Here is a 16,468-nt window from a genome sequence, read left to right as displayed (position 1 = left end):
GGCGGGGTACAAATAAATTATTATTATTATTATTATTATTATTATTATTATAGCTGTCATTAGGAGATTTTTGGTGAAGTGTCATCATTAAGCAGATGGCACCCAGATTCTAGTCCATTTTAATCAGGAGAGGAGGTTGAGGTGTTAGACTGGTGCTTGGAAACTCTTATTGGGAGGACACCAGCATGCCCAGGTGGGTGTGTTAACCTGTCTGTAATAGACATCAACAGTCAATATAGGAGTAGACGAGAGATAATCAGTGGTAGCCTGGTATTGGGCTTAGACAATCATCTGCATGTGAATATCCAAATGGTAGTGTCATATGTGGACCCCATTCTCTCACCATCAGTTTGACCACATTCAAGTTAAATTCCAAACCCCAGCAGCTGTGGATAGTCTAGTTTCCTGTAGATTAAACACCCACCCACATACCCCACTACTGCACCTGAGAAGCTGATGCAATTCCAGGTATCTTAAGGTTACATCCTTTTGTTTTTCAGCCCCATTGATACTGAAAGCTCAGGTTGTTCTCAGATTCCCTTCTGTTCCCAAAAGGGCATGGCACCCTAGCTTGCCAATTCACTTTAGAAGTGTCTTTCTTTGAAATTTACACCACCCTGGCAATTGAGCTAATAAGCCAAAAGCATGCATTTATTCAAGGGGGGTTGGGTGGACTCATTGATGGGGTGAGATGGTGGGAAAAGCCAATATGGTTTGTTATGTATTGTATAGATTGGATTGTGACCTCAAAGAGTTTTACATCAAAACACAACCTATGAACAGAAATCACCAAAAAAAACAAACCTGTTTACCACAAAATGACTATCCAAGGACACCTGAATCCCATTGTGTGTGTGTCAGAGTGAGGAGGGCGACTCTTCTTCTCTGGGCCCCTGTGTCTGGCCTGCTACTTTCGGACGCTCTTCGCCTATTTTTCCTCCATGTGCATCTTTACAAGACGCGTGACTGCGTCTCTCCACGACAGACTCTCAGAGCGTGTGCTTCGCTGGATCTAGTGTGTGTGTGTATGTGTGTGTGTACACGCGCGTGTATAGCTCTCTCTTCCGCGGAGGTGTCTTGCCAATTGGCTGGTGGTTCCGCGAGTGCGTTATGTGGGAGCCTCCTCTCTGCTTCCCTGGGCAGACAGTGCGCGCCTTTCTTGTCCCGTTTCGCCCCCTCCCGGCCCTCTGTCGGAGAAGAGGTTGGGTGGGTGGGTGGCGGTGGCGGGGAGAGATCTGTGCGCCCGAGGCGGGTGAGGAGACTGAAGGGGGGACGGGGGCGGAGCTAAGGCTGCTCCTGCTGTCTGGGCTTGATGGATGAGACGAGGGCTCCCGATGTGTGTCTTTGAGAGCGAGGCAGCGAGACGCGAAGGCAGCGCGTGTTCCTGTGCTTAACCCTCCCGGGCCGCCGGAGCTTTTTCCTCCTGCGACCCGGACAGGAGACGAAGGCGCGAAGTGGAAGAAGCAGGAGCCGGGATCGCCCGCCTGCCCCAGAAGGCAGCCTCTCCACGCCGCCTCGGCAAGCGCGCCGTGCGATCATGTGCGGGGCAGCCCCTCGCTAGCCAGCGCAGGCAGCATGGCTCCCGTGAAGCGAGCGGCGTCGGGCAGCGTGTGGCTGCGGGCGGGAGCCTGCCTCTTGGCCTGGGCGGCCTTTTGCCGGGTCCGGGCGAGCGCCTGTCCCGCGCCGTGCGCCTGCAGCGGCACCACCGTCGACTGTCACGGGCTGGGACTCCGCAGCGTCCCCAAGAACATCCCGAGGAGTGCAGAAAGGCTGTAAGTGCTGCGGGGCGGGGCGGATTGCGTGCCTCGGAGGGGGAGACGTTTGCGACCCTGGGGGGTCCTTGGGGTGGCCCCTCTCTCGGGTAGGGGCTCCGCTCCGCCGGTGCCGGCCGCCACACCCCCTCTCCCGCCCTCACAATGGAGCCCAGCCGCTTAGGATGTGCCACTGCGAGACGCGCTCAGACGGTCCGAGATGGGGGGCAGACAATGATCCCTCTGGGGGAAGTCGAGACGTGGGGAGGGAGTTGGGTCGGGCTGAGGCAGCCGCCGCAGATCCCTTCGGGGTCTCCGGGAACAATCGCTCGATTGCCTTTGTTAGGGAACTGCGGCGCGCGCCCGTGCGGGTGTGCCCCCCTCCCAAATCATTGGGACTGGGTGGGTGTGTAACGTCTCCCCAACACACCCTGTCTCTCACACGTGCACCCGAGTCCGGTGGCCTGCAGATCAGGTCTCGGTCAGGTTTAGAGTAGCGCGGGTCGTGGAGGGGAGGGGGGGGGAGGGAGCGATCCGGCCGTTGCGCTGCGCCTCCTTGCAGCGCGCGAGGTGCCCGGGACCAGGCTAACTTTAGCTGCACGAGCTGGCTGCTCGGCGAGGTTCCAGAAACGGGGAGCACGCACCGTGGACGCGTATGTGTGTGCTGGCGCGTTCACGCGGGTGTGAATCTCCGATGGGCCGGCTGGCGGGGGCTGTTTCTTTTCTCCACTTATCTGCATGCAGTGTGTGTGTGTTCGTGTTCTGTCCGCTCTAGTAAGACTCTCTGGGGAAACTGCCTCCTCTTCTGTGGAGCTAGATGGATGCCTTTTGGGGGCCCTTCCTTGGAAATGTGAGCTTACGAGTGAGAGGAGACGGTCAAGTCCTCTTTAGGAGCGTAGCCCCCTTTCCTACCCCTTGTATAACTGGCCACACCACGTAAGTGTATCTGACAAGATAAGGGTGCACCCACACTATACATTTAATTCCCCCAAACAATCCTGGGAACTGCAAATTGCATGCCCCGAGCTACAATTCCCAGCACCTTTAGCAAACTACAGCTCCCGGGATTTTTTAATGGGAGAAATGGGCTTGAAATGTGGGTGCAACCTTTGAGACAGAGGAGCTCTGTGGAGCCGGAGGAGGTGGGTATGGAGGATGGAATCTGATTCTGGACCATGGAGTCTTGAGTGTCCCTTGCCTCCTCTTCCAAACCCCTACAGGAGGGGGCTTGCTGTCTCTAGCCAAGCCTGCAGCCCTGTTGGCTGCCCTTTCCCATCTCTCCCTTTGCCCCCTCTTTCCACAGTTTAATGAGGGGTGAAGAAAGAGGATCCGTTGGGGGGGGGGAGAAATCCTCTCCCCATGATCAACCCTTTCCACTCGGGCAATATCCATGGCAAAAGCAGAATACCAGGCAGATAAAGGGGAGATCGAGTGAGGAGGGGGTTGAACATGGGGTGGAAGAGACAGACAAGGGAATGGCAGCCCAGGCACTGTGTGTGCCTTTCATCTCTGCATGTGAGGTTCTGAATTATCCAGAATAAAGGCGGGAGGGGAGGGGAGGGGAGGGAATGGGAGCTCAACTGGAACAGGGGCTGATCATTAACGCACACACACACCCCTCCTCATTACACACTTACTTAATGCTGGCTGGAATGCTCCTCATTCCTCTGCAGCAGCAGCAGCCTGACTGTGTCCATTGCTTTGGTGGGGGGTGCAAAGGGAAGTAAAAACCTGGAGGGGATGCTAAATAATTCACCAGAATGCAGCACTGGAACGTGCTGTTTAGGCTGGGGGGAAACAAGGGGGCTGAGTGGTTGGATTTATTGCAGTCAAGCAGGATATTCCCTCCTTGCAGCTCTTAAGGCCTTGTGATTCTTTCCGTTTCTTTTCTGCTTTTACGCAGAAAGCAGCTTGAAACGGAAGGGACAAAGTCTGTAGGAAAGAGTCGGGACCCTTGAGCCTGCCTTGCAGCTCCTGTGCAACTGCTGTCTGGGCTCCCCCAGAGCCTCTGCTTAAGCCCCTTAGTCTCTGTTCCTAGCCTTCCTCAACCTGGCGCTCTCCAGATGGCTTGGACTACAATTCACAAGTACAGCTTGTTGCAGTCCCAAACATCTGGAGGGGGAGGAAGGCTGACCTACTGCTCTCCCCACCACCACAACCACCCAATTTGCTGTCTCTTGATCTCCTCTGAGGAATGTCTCCCTCCGTCGCCAGACAGGCTGGGACGGGGCTTCATGTGTAGGATACGCTTTCAGATTTATGCTTGACTGCAGGGTAACCTAGAAAAGAATGGGGATGGCATGTGGTGTAAGATGTGAATGTGGAAGATTCCTATGAGCATCAGGTGCAGCAGAAACTTGGTGGGCAGGGGGTGCTCCCCTAGCTACCCAGAGAGATGCTAAACCTGAAGTTAAGCAACTTTGCATAACAGGCAGTACCATGAATATTCTCGCAGCGGGTAATTATAGCAGTTTTATTTAGATGCAGCCCTTTTCCTGGTCTTTTGTGAGGGTAACATCTTGTCTCTGGTCAGCATGGTACAAGAAAACTCCACATCAAGGCACCAAAGCTTTCCTGCTTCTGGCTATCATCTTGTTTGCTCTCGTCTGAGCTCATTATTGGGCCAGGCATGGGGATATGATCCATCTACCCAGCTCCAAGCGCGGCAGTGCAGTGGAAGCACAAAAATCCTCCCTCCCCTTGAAGGGAGATTCTAAGAGTTTCAGAAGCCATATCCCAGGCACTAAGGCAGGCCTGGTCTGTTGTGTGTTGTGAGGATCTCCTACAAGGCAACCCACCCATTCCTATTATCATTTCTTCTACAAACCAATTAGTGCCCTCGGAGTGAGCCTAATTAGGTCAGGGCCCTGTAGATGCTCCTATGCACAACAAAGCAAGCTTGGTGAACTCAGTAGCACCGCGGGATACCTTCTTTAACAGGGCGCCTTCTTTAATGGCATTTCCTTCTCTGGCACCTTAATTACCTTCATTGAAGTTGTTATCATGGCACAGCCATGGGGAGCTGCTTTGTGAGTATAGAATGAGTGTGCTGCCCACAAGCACTAAACTTGGCTCAGATCTGAAATGCCAGAACACCAGGAAGGGCTACCATTCCTGTTTTGACAAGAAGGACCTCAATTGTCACTCACAGTCGGAGCACTACTTCTCATGGTCATCCTATTTCAGAGGTGGGGAATCTTTTTGGCCAAGGGGGCCAGATTCTTTATCTGTCTCACTCTTCCATGGACTAACTTTGACAGGTGGGCAGGACACTTACCCACTCTGTATGGGCATAAAGAGGGATACATCTTCCCTGTACCTCACACATAGACTGGTCCCAGATGTTTTACTGACATCTCTCCCTGAGAAAGAAATGGGATGGGGAAAGTTGTTAGGATTACAATAGCACTGAAAATCTGCTTCCACCATCTGATGAGAAATCTCACCATTGAATATCTCTAACTCGGTTGGTTAGAGCATGGTGCTGATAACGCCAAGGTTGCAGGTTCAATCCCCATATGTAGCAGCTGCATACTCCTGGACTGCAGGAGGTTGAACTAGATGGTACTCAGAGTCTATGATTCTAATCCAGAGGTGTTACCTTGCCCTGTTGATCCCAGCCAATGAAAGATTTGGGTGTGTGCACACTGTGTAATAATGTGCATTCAGTGCTGGAGGCCGGTGCCTTTTTGTAATGCTGCACACACAATGCCATCCCTGTCCCACACTGTATGGCAACCTAAAGCACAGTCTACTGCAATGGTTATAAACAGTTTTGTCCCAAGAATGCTCTTCTCAAGTGCTTGCAGCATGCATGTGTGCACAAGAGAGCGCTTTCTAAGGTCACCTGTTGGGGCAGGCCTACTTGCTGTTGCAGGGTTGCCTCCCTCTCATCAAGCTCACCTTGTCTATGAATGAAAGAAGCAAATAGGAAACAGTACAGCAACCTAGCTGTCTCTTTATACCCTTATATAATCTTCTGAATATCATCATACCAGCGTTCACCCCCTCTCTTTCAAAAGGCGGTTAAAAATATTTATTCTTTGAAAAAAGGTCTGTGGAAACACTAATGGACAGGAGGGGTATAGAGAACCCTATTGAGCACTAGTCTGAAAAGGTGCCCACAAACAGCATTCATAATTCGCCAGGCACCAGGCTCATTTTGCACCTGGCTATTAGCCACTTGTGACCAAGTGAAGATGCCCGGGTGCTAGGGTCACTTGATTTCTCCACCATCTGGAGGTGCATGCCTGGGAACCCTTGGATCATGACTATTTTCAAACACTAGCAACACGTCCTGTAGAATTCTGTCTGTTATATTTTATCTGCACAATCAGAATGAATTTCAGGAACCAAAAAGTCATATTGAAAAATACAACTTTTGAGTTGTCTAGCCCCTAAATGGCAACTAGGCATTCTGTTTTGGTGACTGTGTGACCCTGTTTTAAGGAGCCATTTGCCACCTAGCTTATATATTTGAGTTTCTAACACTGTACAAATAGCACAGATGACAGCTGCTACTTTAGATAACATTTGTCGTATGAAGGTGTGTACAATTGCGAACCGTAATGTACAAAAGCCCACGGGGGGGGGGGGAGAATCCCTGTGCACTTCAAAGGCTACATGTGTATACACAACCATAGAAGAGAGGATTATAGTTGGTCGGTTCTGATTTGCTGCAAATGTTCAAACTTCCAAGGATCCTTTGTCAACACAGGGGATTGAAACACAACACAGTTAACTGAATGATGTGGAATTGTGTGTGTGCAGAGATATCATTTTGTCACACGATTTTGGACAAAAGCAACTGTGGGGAGGAGATTGAGTTGGGTATATCTAACAGTTAGGCCCATTTAATACTATCTGCCTTCTCTGTCTGTCTGTCTGTCTTTCTGTAGAACACTCAAACTTTCCTTTGGGCATACAATATGTGGACATATGTTTAGTTGAATAGTTATCTATTAAGCTAACAGTTATGCAAAAGGGAAAAGGGATTTTTTAAGAAGCTATTGGTAAATAATGTCTGGTAACTCAATATGTGAAGAGAGAATTACACATTTCAGGGCAAGGTGTAGATTTTATGCATTTATTTAGTTAATTAGGTGTTCATAATCCATGAAAGGTTTAGATGAAAAATTATGGCCAGCAGCTTTATTCACTTTATTACTGTATATATTTATACAATCCATCCTAAGATTCTTAATATATGCTAAATCTAATACAGTATTTAAATGTTAAATGCATTGTAATTTATTGTAATATGCTTATGAAATAAAGGGTTTTTTCTTCTCAAACAGAAACAAAAACCACAACCACGTGGGCAGATGTAAAGTATAAATTTGGTAATAATGGATACAGCTGGAAGCAATTCTTGTGATCACAGTGGCACTTTCCCCAGCTGCTGTAATTGCTGCTGGTTGGATCTGCAAAGGCCTGTTAACATGCTATAATGCCCATGCAGATTCATACTTTGAAAAAGAATGCAGGTGTTTATTCAGAGAAGCAAACGTGTTGTAGAAATCAGCCCTTAGTCTGGTGCAATGAAAAGATGGCTCAAGGCTGAAGGTATGGTGGCACAATTCAGACATCATGCCAGGCCATGCTTAATGAAGTTTAACCTTGTCTTGATGTCTGAATTGACAAACTCAGTAGCAGCTTGTGTGGTGGGGAAGAACCGTCCTCTCGATGATGGCATTGCTACTGCTTTATCTGGCTTGGGGTGGGCTGGCAGTGAGGTTGGGGACACGTGGTTGCAACAGTGGGGCTGCTGCTAACCATCTCAGACTGCTTCAGCTGCACCCACACATTCCCAATCTCACTGCCCCTCTATCCTGGCAAAAAGCAACAGCACTAGTGTTAGATGGTGGCTTCAAAGCTCCACCCCAGCATGTACTTGGCTACTGGACAAACCATGGCTTGTGATCTGCCAGCAACCAGAATCAGAAACAATGATTTGAAGTGGGCTGTTAAACCATGGCCTGGCATATTTATATTTACAAACCGTAGTTACGGCCATCAGTCTGTCTATAGAGAGGTTGCTGCACCATGGAGACAGGAGTGAACTTAGGAATTTATGAAGCGCTGTGTGTATGTGTGGGATAAAAAAAAGGAGACAAACATTTCTACATCATGGTTTGCTTGTTGTACATTTTGAAGCTTGAACTGCAGTTTGAGTTCTAAGCTATGGTAAGCACAATCAGTGGTTTGGAGTGATATCTGAACGGAACCAATAACTCTTTAAGTTTGTTTCCCCTGGTCCGAGTTTTGCATTTTTGCAGTGGAGGAACAACCTTCCCTTTATGATGATAAACTGAAAGTTTGACTAAAAATGGCCCATCATCATTTAGAAGGCTGGTGAGCCTTGAGCAAACACTTCCTAACTTTGGCCATCTATCAGATAATATTCACTTCCTCTCCACCCCACCCTGCTTTTGCCTGATTTGAAATCCTGTATTTCTCTAGTTCTTTGGGCAGTTGCCACTGTTGTCCTGCCTTGGATATTGCTGGGTGACTAAAATGTTGCATTGTGCACGTTTTATTTTTTATTTTTTTGAGAGAAGCGGCTTCTGATCACTGAAGCTAGGTCTCTAGGTGCCACTTGCGTATGTAATTTTTTGTTTCTCTTTGGCTGTTTCCCAGTGATGGAAATATATGGGACCCACTCTTTAAACCTGTGCCTCATCATGTTGCCTTTCTTTAGAAATAAATAAATCTCAAGCTTGTAAAGGTTTGCGGAGGGCAATATTTTGGCAGGAAAGCAATGCATGTGAGAAGCAACAACAATCTCAGGATGTTGTCATGCCGTTCGGAACAAACTACATTCTGCAAGATACTAAAACCAAATTAAATTTAGTATCCAGTACCCACACAGATTGACATGCATAGAATTAGACACAGAAAATAAAATAATACAAACATATGCTATTGGCTAAACACTAAGGACCAGATTCAAATGAGTGGTTTTGCTAGCAGGTGCCCTCACAAGGGCTCCCCCTAGAGCAGTGGGGCATTCCACTCTCTTCCTGTGTGCCATCTCCATCAAATCAGACCTGTGGGGGTCGGGATAATCCATTGAACAGTGTGCAGGGGGAGGAGAGGTGAGGTTCTTCTGCTGGGCAAGCAAAAATACTTGTGCTGTTGAAACTGGTTTAGTGTGATGTTGAATTCTTCCCTTTCAGGTTGTATTTAAGAAAGTCATTGACTTCAGTGGGTCTATTCTGAGTAGGACTAGCAATGAATGCCACCCTAAGCTTTGACTTAGCAGTGAAAAGCTATCCATGTCTACTCAGAAGTAAGTCCCTTTGAGTTCAGTGGGGCTTAATCCCCAGTGAGTGGACCTGGAAGTGCAGCCTTAGCCACCACTGACAGGCCCAATGGCAGGACACAGATTGTGTGGGAAGTTACACTCAGTCTAGAAGTTGTGGTCAGAAGCAGAGCCCGTCATGGCACAGTATTTTTGTCTTAGAGGTATGGCATGCATAACATATGTCCAGTTGACAACTTATCAAGTGAAAAATGAACCCAAACATTGTGAAAGGCCCAGTTCTTTTAAAACCTAAATGGACAGGAGGCAGACCCACTGTGCCGTGGTGCTCCCCATGCTGCTTTGGCAATGGTGGAAAGGAAACAACCAGGCCAATAGGCATTATAGCTCTCCTCTGCAGCATCACCAGCAGAGCAATGTCAGAATGGGAAGTGGCCATTTTTCAGGCAGCCTGTGCATACATTTCTTCTCTTCACATGTTGCCAGAAAGGTGTGGGAAATGGCCAAGCTACAGTGACTCTTATGTCCCCATACTGTTAGGGCAAGAATATACATTGAACCATTATTCAGCCCTGGACTGTCTTTGTTCATGTAAATCATTGTGCTGTGTGTACTTCAAAAGCTTTTCCTGATAAGAATTTTTTTCAGATTTCACTGTGATTCACACGGAAGGTATTTGTCTAACTGATGTGTTGGGGGGTATGGTGGCACCATTCACATTACAGAAACTATCACAGAGCTATCAGCATTTTCAAAAGTATGGGTTCCATGGCTTGGCTTATGAAAAACAGGGGGTTCTCTGTACTTAGTTAATTGGGAACCACTGCCATAGACAATTAAGCATGTAGGTTATTCTGCCCTGTCCACATAGCTGTGTTGTGTATCTTCTGAACTCAACCCCATTCTGTCCTGTGTTACACTGAATGTATCCCTCTGGATCACGTGGCCCAAAATGCTGCCCTCAGAGCAAAGTCCAGGGATGTGGTGGGCACTCTGGAGAGCCCCCCAAAAGAAAAGTGGGTGGCAGTGATGGGCAGGTAGCAAGGCAAGCAAATGGGCATCTGAGGGGTGAAAAATGACTGCTGATCAGGGCAATTGCCCCAGTTACCCTAATGGAAGGGATGGCCCTTTGGAAGTGCCATGATGCTGCTAAGCTTACCACAGGCACCTGGTTGGCCACCATGAGCACAGAATGCTGGACTCGACAGGCCTTTGGCCTGATCCAGCAGGGACCTTCTTATGGTCTTACTTCATGTGTTCTCAAGAGTTTAAAACTGAGCAGCCTCTTCCCCAAAATTCACACCTGTCACTTCCATAGTCTAGTGAAGCTCTCTTTCCTACCTTTCCTCTTGTCTTGTATCCCTGCTTCATGGCATGCTGCCTCCCTTGTGCAATATGTGTGCTGCCACAGCCATCACCTGATCTAGGCAACAGTTGCAGTATGTTCCCGCTCTCCCTTTTTGTCAGAGTAAAGCTGTCTCTTAATCGTGCGGCTTCACCGATCCCCGTATGTCCCATTCCAAGTTGCTTGCTGTTTGAATAGTGAAAGGCTGCTGCAGAGACTTTGAGGGTTGAGTGTCTCCTTAATCCAGCATCTCTGGACGGATTAGGCAAGAAATCCACAGAGTGTAGGATGCTGCTCTAAAGGGAAGCATGAGACTGTAAAATTGGAATGGTAAAAGACTGCCTTCTGCCCACATTTAATGCCAGCCGTGCTGCACAGAGCAGAATGGCAGGTGTGGTGCTGGAACGAACCCAGAAGCGTTTCACAGCTTTGGCAGCTCTCAGACTCCAGCCTGCAACCTAAAACATAGAAATAAGGTTGTGTGTGTGTGTGTATAGAGAGAGGGGAGTGTGAGGGCTGAGCATGCTTGGATACCATTTAGCCACCCAGATGATTGAGGTTTCTGGCCCTTTCCTCATATTGCTTTGGAACTGGGCACAGGATTGCCAATGGCATGCCAGCAGCCTTGGGATTAAGCTGGCATCAATTCTAAACAAGCCGCTTGGGGGCAAGAGTTGGTTGAGGGGCATTGGGATCCTGCTTTGCTAGCACTGCCACACCCCGCAAGTTGTGAATTTCTGTGCTTGTTAGTATTGTGCGCCTAGGTAAATATGGATCAGATTTCAAGGGAAATCTTTCCTTATTTCTCCCTTCTGTTGCTTTGCGGTACTACTGGGGAGGGGAAGAGTTTGTATTGCCATGGTTAGGAGCCAAGAGAAGGTCCCCTTTCCCAGCATTCGCTCACATATGTTCACATTGATGTATTGCAGTAAGCTAGGCATAGCAAGTAGCAAATGAATAACAGGCCCTCTGGTTTCCTATTGGACTTTATGTGAGTGAGTGAGTGAGTGAGTGAGTGAGTGAGACAGACGGACCAGGCAGGCAGGCAGGCAGGCAAGTACATCTAGCTTATCTAGCTGAAATGGGAGTTCAGATCCCACCAGGGAGCTTCCTAGCTTGGCAGAAGGTGCTCCCGTGTTGAAACAGCGTGGTAGGCTTGTGGTGGATCACACTGGCAGTCATGTTGCATTTCCTTTCCTTCAGATCCTTCCCTGTGTTGGGTTGTGGGGAATTTGCAATTCTATTCCAGTTTCTCCCTTCAGCTACTTCCCAGGCAGATGCTGTCTATGCATTGCCATGGCAACGCTGTGTTCGCCTCTCCATGGAATAGCATGCTGGAAAAATATTAGTTTAAAAACTATGCAGTGTTTGTATTGATGGAAGCCGAGGTTGTTAGCAAGGATGGATCATCCCAGGCATGAAGGAAGCCCCAATAATGGGCAGTAAAGCAGCAGGATTTGCCTCCAGGGGACACTTCCCAGCAGCAGGTCGAGTTACTCCCTACAAATACAATTCTGCCCTCTGTTTTATGGCACATTTTAAAATATAGATATATATACTTGCCTTAAGTGTGCCACAGTGGCCCTTGTAAATGTAGTTTGCTGCAAGTACTTTGAGTAAGTGTGAAAGGGGTTTAGTTATTATTTGTATTTCATTCTTTAGGGAGTTCAGAACAGGTTTTTTCTTAGCCCACAAACAACCCTCTGGGCTAGGCTAGGCTGATAAATAGGGATTATAGACTGAAGGTTGCCCACTGGGTTTTATAGCTGAGCAAAGTGATGTGCTAATAGAATTCTTAGCCACTGAACCACACATTGTTTCTTAAATGTTTTTTCAGTGCTCTTTCCATTTCAGCAAAAAAAAAGTTGCTTGTAGAATAGATCAACAAGCCTTCCCCCAACTACTACTACTACTACTACTTCTTCTTCTTCTTCATGTGCTTTGTCAGTTTTCCTGAAAACATACTAGAAAATCAACATAGGCAGGTAAACACACAACCTGCCCCAGCTCAACTTCTCGAAGCAGGAACTTGGTTCTTGAAACTGCCTGTTTCAGCTCAATTTGCATCCCCCCAAACTGAGAAAATCTGTTAGTTCTATACTGGCCATGCTGTGCCTTTCAAGACAGCTAGTCAAAGCACATGTTGGCAGAGGGAATGCTGCTACTTAGCCTGGTTGTGTGTGTGTGTGTGTGTGTGTGTGTGTGTTTTGCACAGGGAGAGGATTTGGATAGATTTTGAGTGGAGGGGTGGAAACAGTGATCACTTTCCAGGGAGGGATTGCCAAGGGGAAGCAGCTGTGATGGGAGAGCCAACAGAGAAGGAGCTTTCTGTGGGTGGACGGTCATAATCTCTGTCTCTCAGTGTATGTACAATGTGTATGCTCGCATGTATGTATGGAACCATTACCAAATAATAAAACTTTTATTTGTAACAGTAATGGATTTTATTACACCTATGGCTCCAGTAAACATTTCTTTCATCCAAATTAGCCCTTGGTGATTTCCTAATGAATATTGCGGGCTTATTGTCTGCTGTTCTACCTACAAAGCAGATACTGTGGTCCCCAGTTTGTGACTCTGCTGCAGAGTGCGTTTGCTACACCATTTCTTACAGCAACACCACGAGGCATTTCTCCAATGATTTTGGGACTTTAGTTGTTGCTTGGAGCAGAAATAACAAGTTAAAAGAACTGGCTGCAATTCTCCCTACCATACTATCTACTTCTATATAAATAAATAAAAATATTATTTTCTTGTTTATACCCCGCCCATCTGCCTGGGCTGCCCCAGTGACTCTGGGTGGCTTCCAACACATATAAAAACATAATAAAACGTCAAATATTAGAAACTTCCCAATACAGGGGTAATAATTATAATATATTATAATATACAATATAATTATTGGATGTGGGGAGAGGGGAGTGTGTAGAATCCTTATACAGTCATACCTTGGAAGTCGAACGGAATCCGTCCCGGAAGTCCATTTGACTTTCAAAATGTTCGGGAACCAAGGCATGGCTTCTGATTGGCTGCAGGAAGCTCCTGCAGCCAATCGGAAGCAGTGTTGGACATTCGGGTTCCAAAAGAACGTTTGAAAACCAGAACAGTCACTTCCGGGTTTGTGGCATTCCGGAGCCAAAACATTCAACTCTCAAGGTGTTTTGACTTCCGAGGTATGACTATCTCTCTGCTTTACAAAAGCCCCTTTCTGACATTTATTTAGTATATTTTATCTATAGTCCGTCTATCCTCAGAGGATCTCTGGGCAGTGCACATGGTGGTTCTCCCCATGCTATCTTCTGAACAACCCTACGAGGTAGGTTAGTGTGAGACAATGACTGGCCGAAGCAGGCAGCTCTCCCAGCCTAGGTGTGTTCATTATGTGAATCCTGAGAGTGCAGCTGTATACACAGGGCTCTCTGTTATAAGTTCATTACAACATGTGCAGAGAGCCTCACATGTGCAGCTGAATGTGCAGAGCTCGCTACGCACACAGGTCTGGTGAGGTTCCTGCCATGGCAGTGTCGCTCCCTCCTTACCTGCAGACATTGAGTTCCAGGTAACGTTCTAAAAAGGGCAGAAGTTTAGGTCGGCATGGTGACAACTATTTCTCCGAAGTCAAGGGGAGTGTTCCTTGCCCTCTCAGACTGGATGTGATCTGTTCCCTACTTTTTACCCCTCACACCAGCTACCTTTGATGGAGTCATCCTTAATAACTCTGGGTTCTGACACTTGCTGGTTGGAGCAGGCCCTTGGACAAAGCTAGAGACTGTACTTGTAGCTGTTAGCCCAGAGCAGACAGACGAAAAAGCAGCCAGGTGTAGAGAGGAGCTTCGGTCTAGAAGACCGACAAACCTGAAGCATAGCAACCTTTAGTTTCTCTGTTGTTGAAGTGAGAAATTATTGGGCTGAGAGCAGGTCTGCTGCAATGTGGTTTAGAGCAGTGGTTCCTACTTGAACTTACGGACAAAATCACTGGACAGAAAGAGATCAACTAGCTTCTATAAGAAGGCCCAGGTGCATGTGAGTGGTTCTCTTGTCTGGTGTCAAACAGCACCAAAAAGTGAACGCAGTGCCTGAAGTCCTTGCTGCTCAGTCATTCCCTCAGCATAAAAGAGGCAACTCCAGACACCTGCACACGTGGTGGCTTTTTTCCTATTAGGGATTCTGGTAGTGGAGCAAGCACTTCAGAAGAGCAACCCCTGTTAAATAGAGCAGTAGGCTTGTACGCAAAGAGTGACTCAGTCTCAACTGCCAAAATCAGAAGGAGAGGTGGAATCTTTTCAGGCAGTCAAGGGGAAGACAAGTTCATTGGCCAGATGGGGAAGTGCAAATGGCTTTTAAGCATCTGGTGTCACTAGGCAGGAGACAGGAACAGATGCAGAGTTTACTGGAGGCTTCTCTGTTCCCTGGAGAACTGCCAGAGGTGAGCAACTGAGGAAAGAGACGTAGCTGTGAGACCCATTATACCTTAAAGCATTTGTGTGTCTGGGCTCAGCTGATGGCATCCCCATTGCCGGTGGATGACTCCAGCTCTGAAACAAAAGCTAACCAGAGCATTAGTTTTCCTTGCGAAGATGTGTGAGATGAAGGAAGAACAAAGAGAGCTCTGGAAGGATAGTTTTAGGCTTCCTGGATGGGTTGTTTCTTAATTCTGCCGCTTTCTCGTGATATGGACAGAAATGGAGGGCCAAAGGAGAAGTGAGGCAGGAAATATGTGAACAGGATCTCTTGAGAAGGTTTCAAAAGAAAAAAGATCAAAGACGCTGTGTTGTTTTTTTGGGGGGGGAGGGTGTTAGACTGAAATCATGGTGCTCTGGAAGGGTTGTGGGTTTTTTTTTTGGGGGGGTTTTTTAATGCCCTCCTGGAACCATTTTCCTGATAATGTGCTGAGCTGGAGAGAAAGGAACAGAACCTGCCATTTCCCGTGCAGGGCAAAACATGCAAGGGTCCTTCCCAGGCCCTTGCAGATCCAGGCAGAGGCACGGGCCAGGTAGATAATGTGCCCCCCCCCTTTTTTACCCTGGGGATCTCCGAAGTCTTATAAATAAGTATATAAATAATTTCACATTTTCATATACAATAGTGCTTTTTAAAAATACATAGGGAAAAGGATTATTTTAAGTATTTACATTTCAATAATGGTGAGCAATTGTGAATATGCTGATCGAGGCCCCCTTTGGAATCAGAGGCCCGGGCCAAGTGGTCCTTCCTAAGGGTCTTCTCTTCGTAGGACCTCGTTGCCATAGGGACAGGGTCATTCAGTCCTCAGGAGACAAGGGTAGAGCTGTTGTTCCCTTAAACTAGGAGCAGGGAACCTCAGGCCCAGAAGTGAAATGTGTCCCTCCAGGCATGTCTGTCTTGTCCTTGGAACTCTCCCCAGGCCACATGCCTCACAGCACAGTCCTGCTTGACTCCCCAAGTGCTTTGACCTGGTTGAAGTGCAATGTAAGAAGAGTCCCCTGGCCAGCCAGAAGCCTGTGTGAAGCCCGCAAGCAAGTAATGGAGCACAGCAGCAGCAGCAGCAGCACTCTGCCCACTTGCAGTTGCCAGCAAGTGGCTCAGAGGTATCTGACCTCTGGCCCTGGAAGCAGAGCATAGCCATCATGGCTAGTAGCCATTGATCGCCTTGTCCTCCACGACTTTGCCTTATCCTCTTATAGAGCCACCTCTTGTGGGAGCAAGTTCCCTAGTGATGGGGTCTTACACTAGTACTGCAGGAAGAAGTTCTTTCTTTTATCTGCCTGAATCTTCCAACGTTCAGCTTCAGTAGAGGTTTGTAAACTCTGATTCCACAAATGCCCACAAGCTCTGTATCCTTGAGCTGTGATAGTAACTCTTGCATGTGTGGATGGAGGCTAGGGAGGCGTTGTTGTTGTTGTTTGTTGTTGAGAAATTAGTCTATTCTGGAAAGGTATAACTTACACCATAGACCCGCCCACTTTTACCTCTGGCCCCACCCACCACTGGCCTGTGTTTCCACCACAGGAAGGTTGCTCAGAAAGGAGTGCAGCCCTCGGGCTGCAAAAGGGCCCCTATCCCTGGTGACCACATAAATGTTACCCCAAATGAGGAAGCACAACACCAAAAAAGAGGTCAATTCGCATT

The 16,468-nt window shown here is 47.7% G+C and overlaps 1 protein-coding gene across 1 annotated transcript in view; it reads left to right on the top strand.

Annotated features, from left to right (window-relative positions):
* Positions 1 to 1,269: 1,269 nt before the first annotated feature.
* SLIT1 (slit guidance ligand 1) overlaps positions 1,270 to 16,468 on the top strand; it is a 123,135-nt gene continuing 107,936 nt past the window's right edge. Inside the window, exon 1 of the mRNA XM_033149865.1 lies at positions 1,270 to 1,772. Within this exon, the coding sequence (XP_033005756.1) occupies positions 1,576 to 1,772 (197 nt within the window). The 5' untranslated portion in view covers positions 1,270 to 1,575. The remainder of the gene's footprint in view (positions 1,773 to 16,468) is intronic.

Source organism: Lacerta agilis, chromosome 5 (assembly GCF_009819535.1).
Source record: "Lacerta agilis isolate rLacAgi1 chromosome 5, rLacAgi1.pri, whole genome shotgun sequence".
Lineage (NCBI taxonomy): Eukaryota > Metazoa > Chordata > Lepidosauria > Squamata > Lacertidae > Lacerta > Lacerta agilis.
Note: the sequence above shows the minus strand (reverse complement) of the source record. Positions and strands in the feature narration are given on the sequence as shown.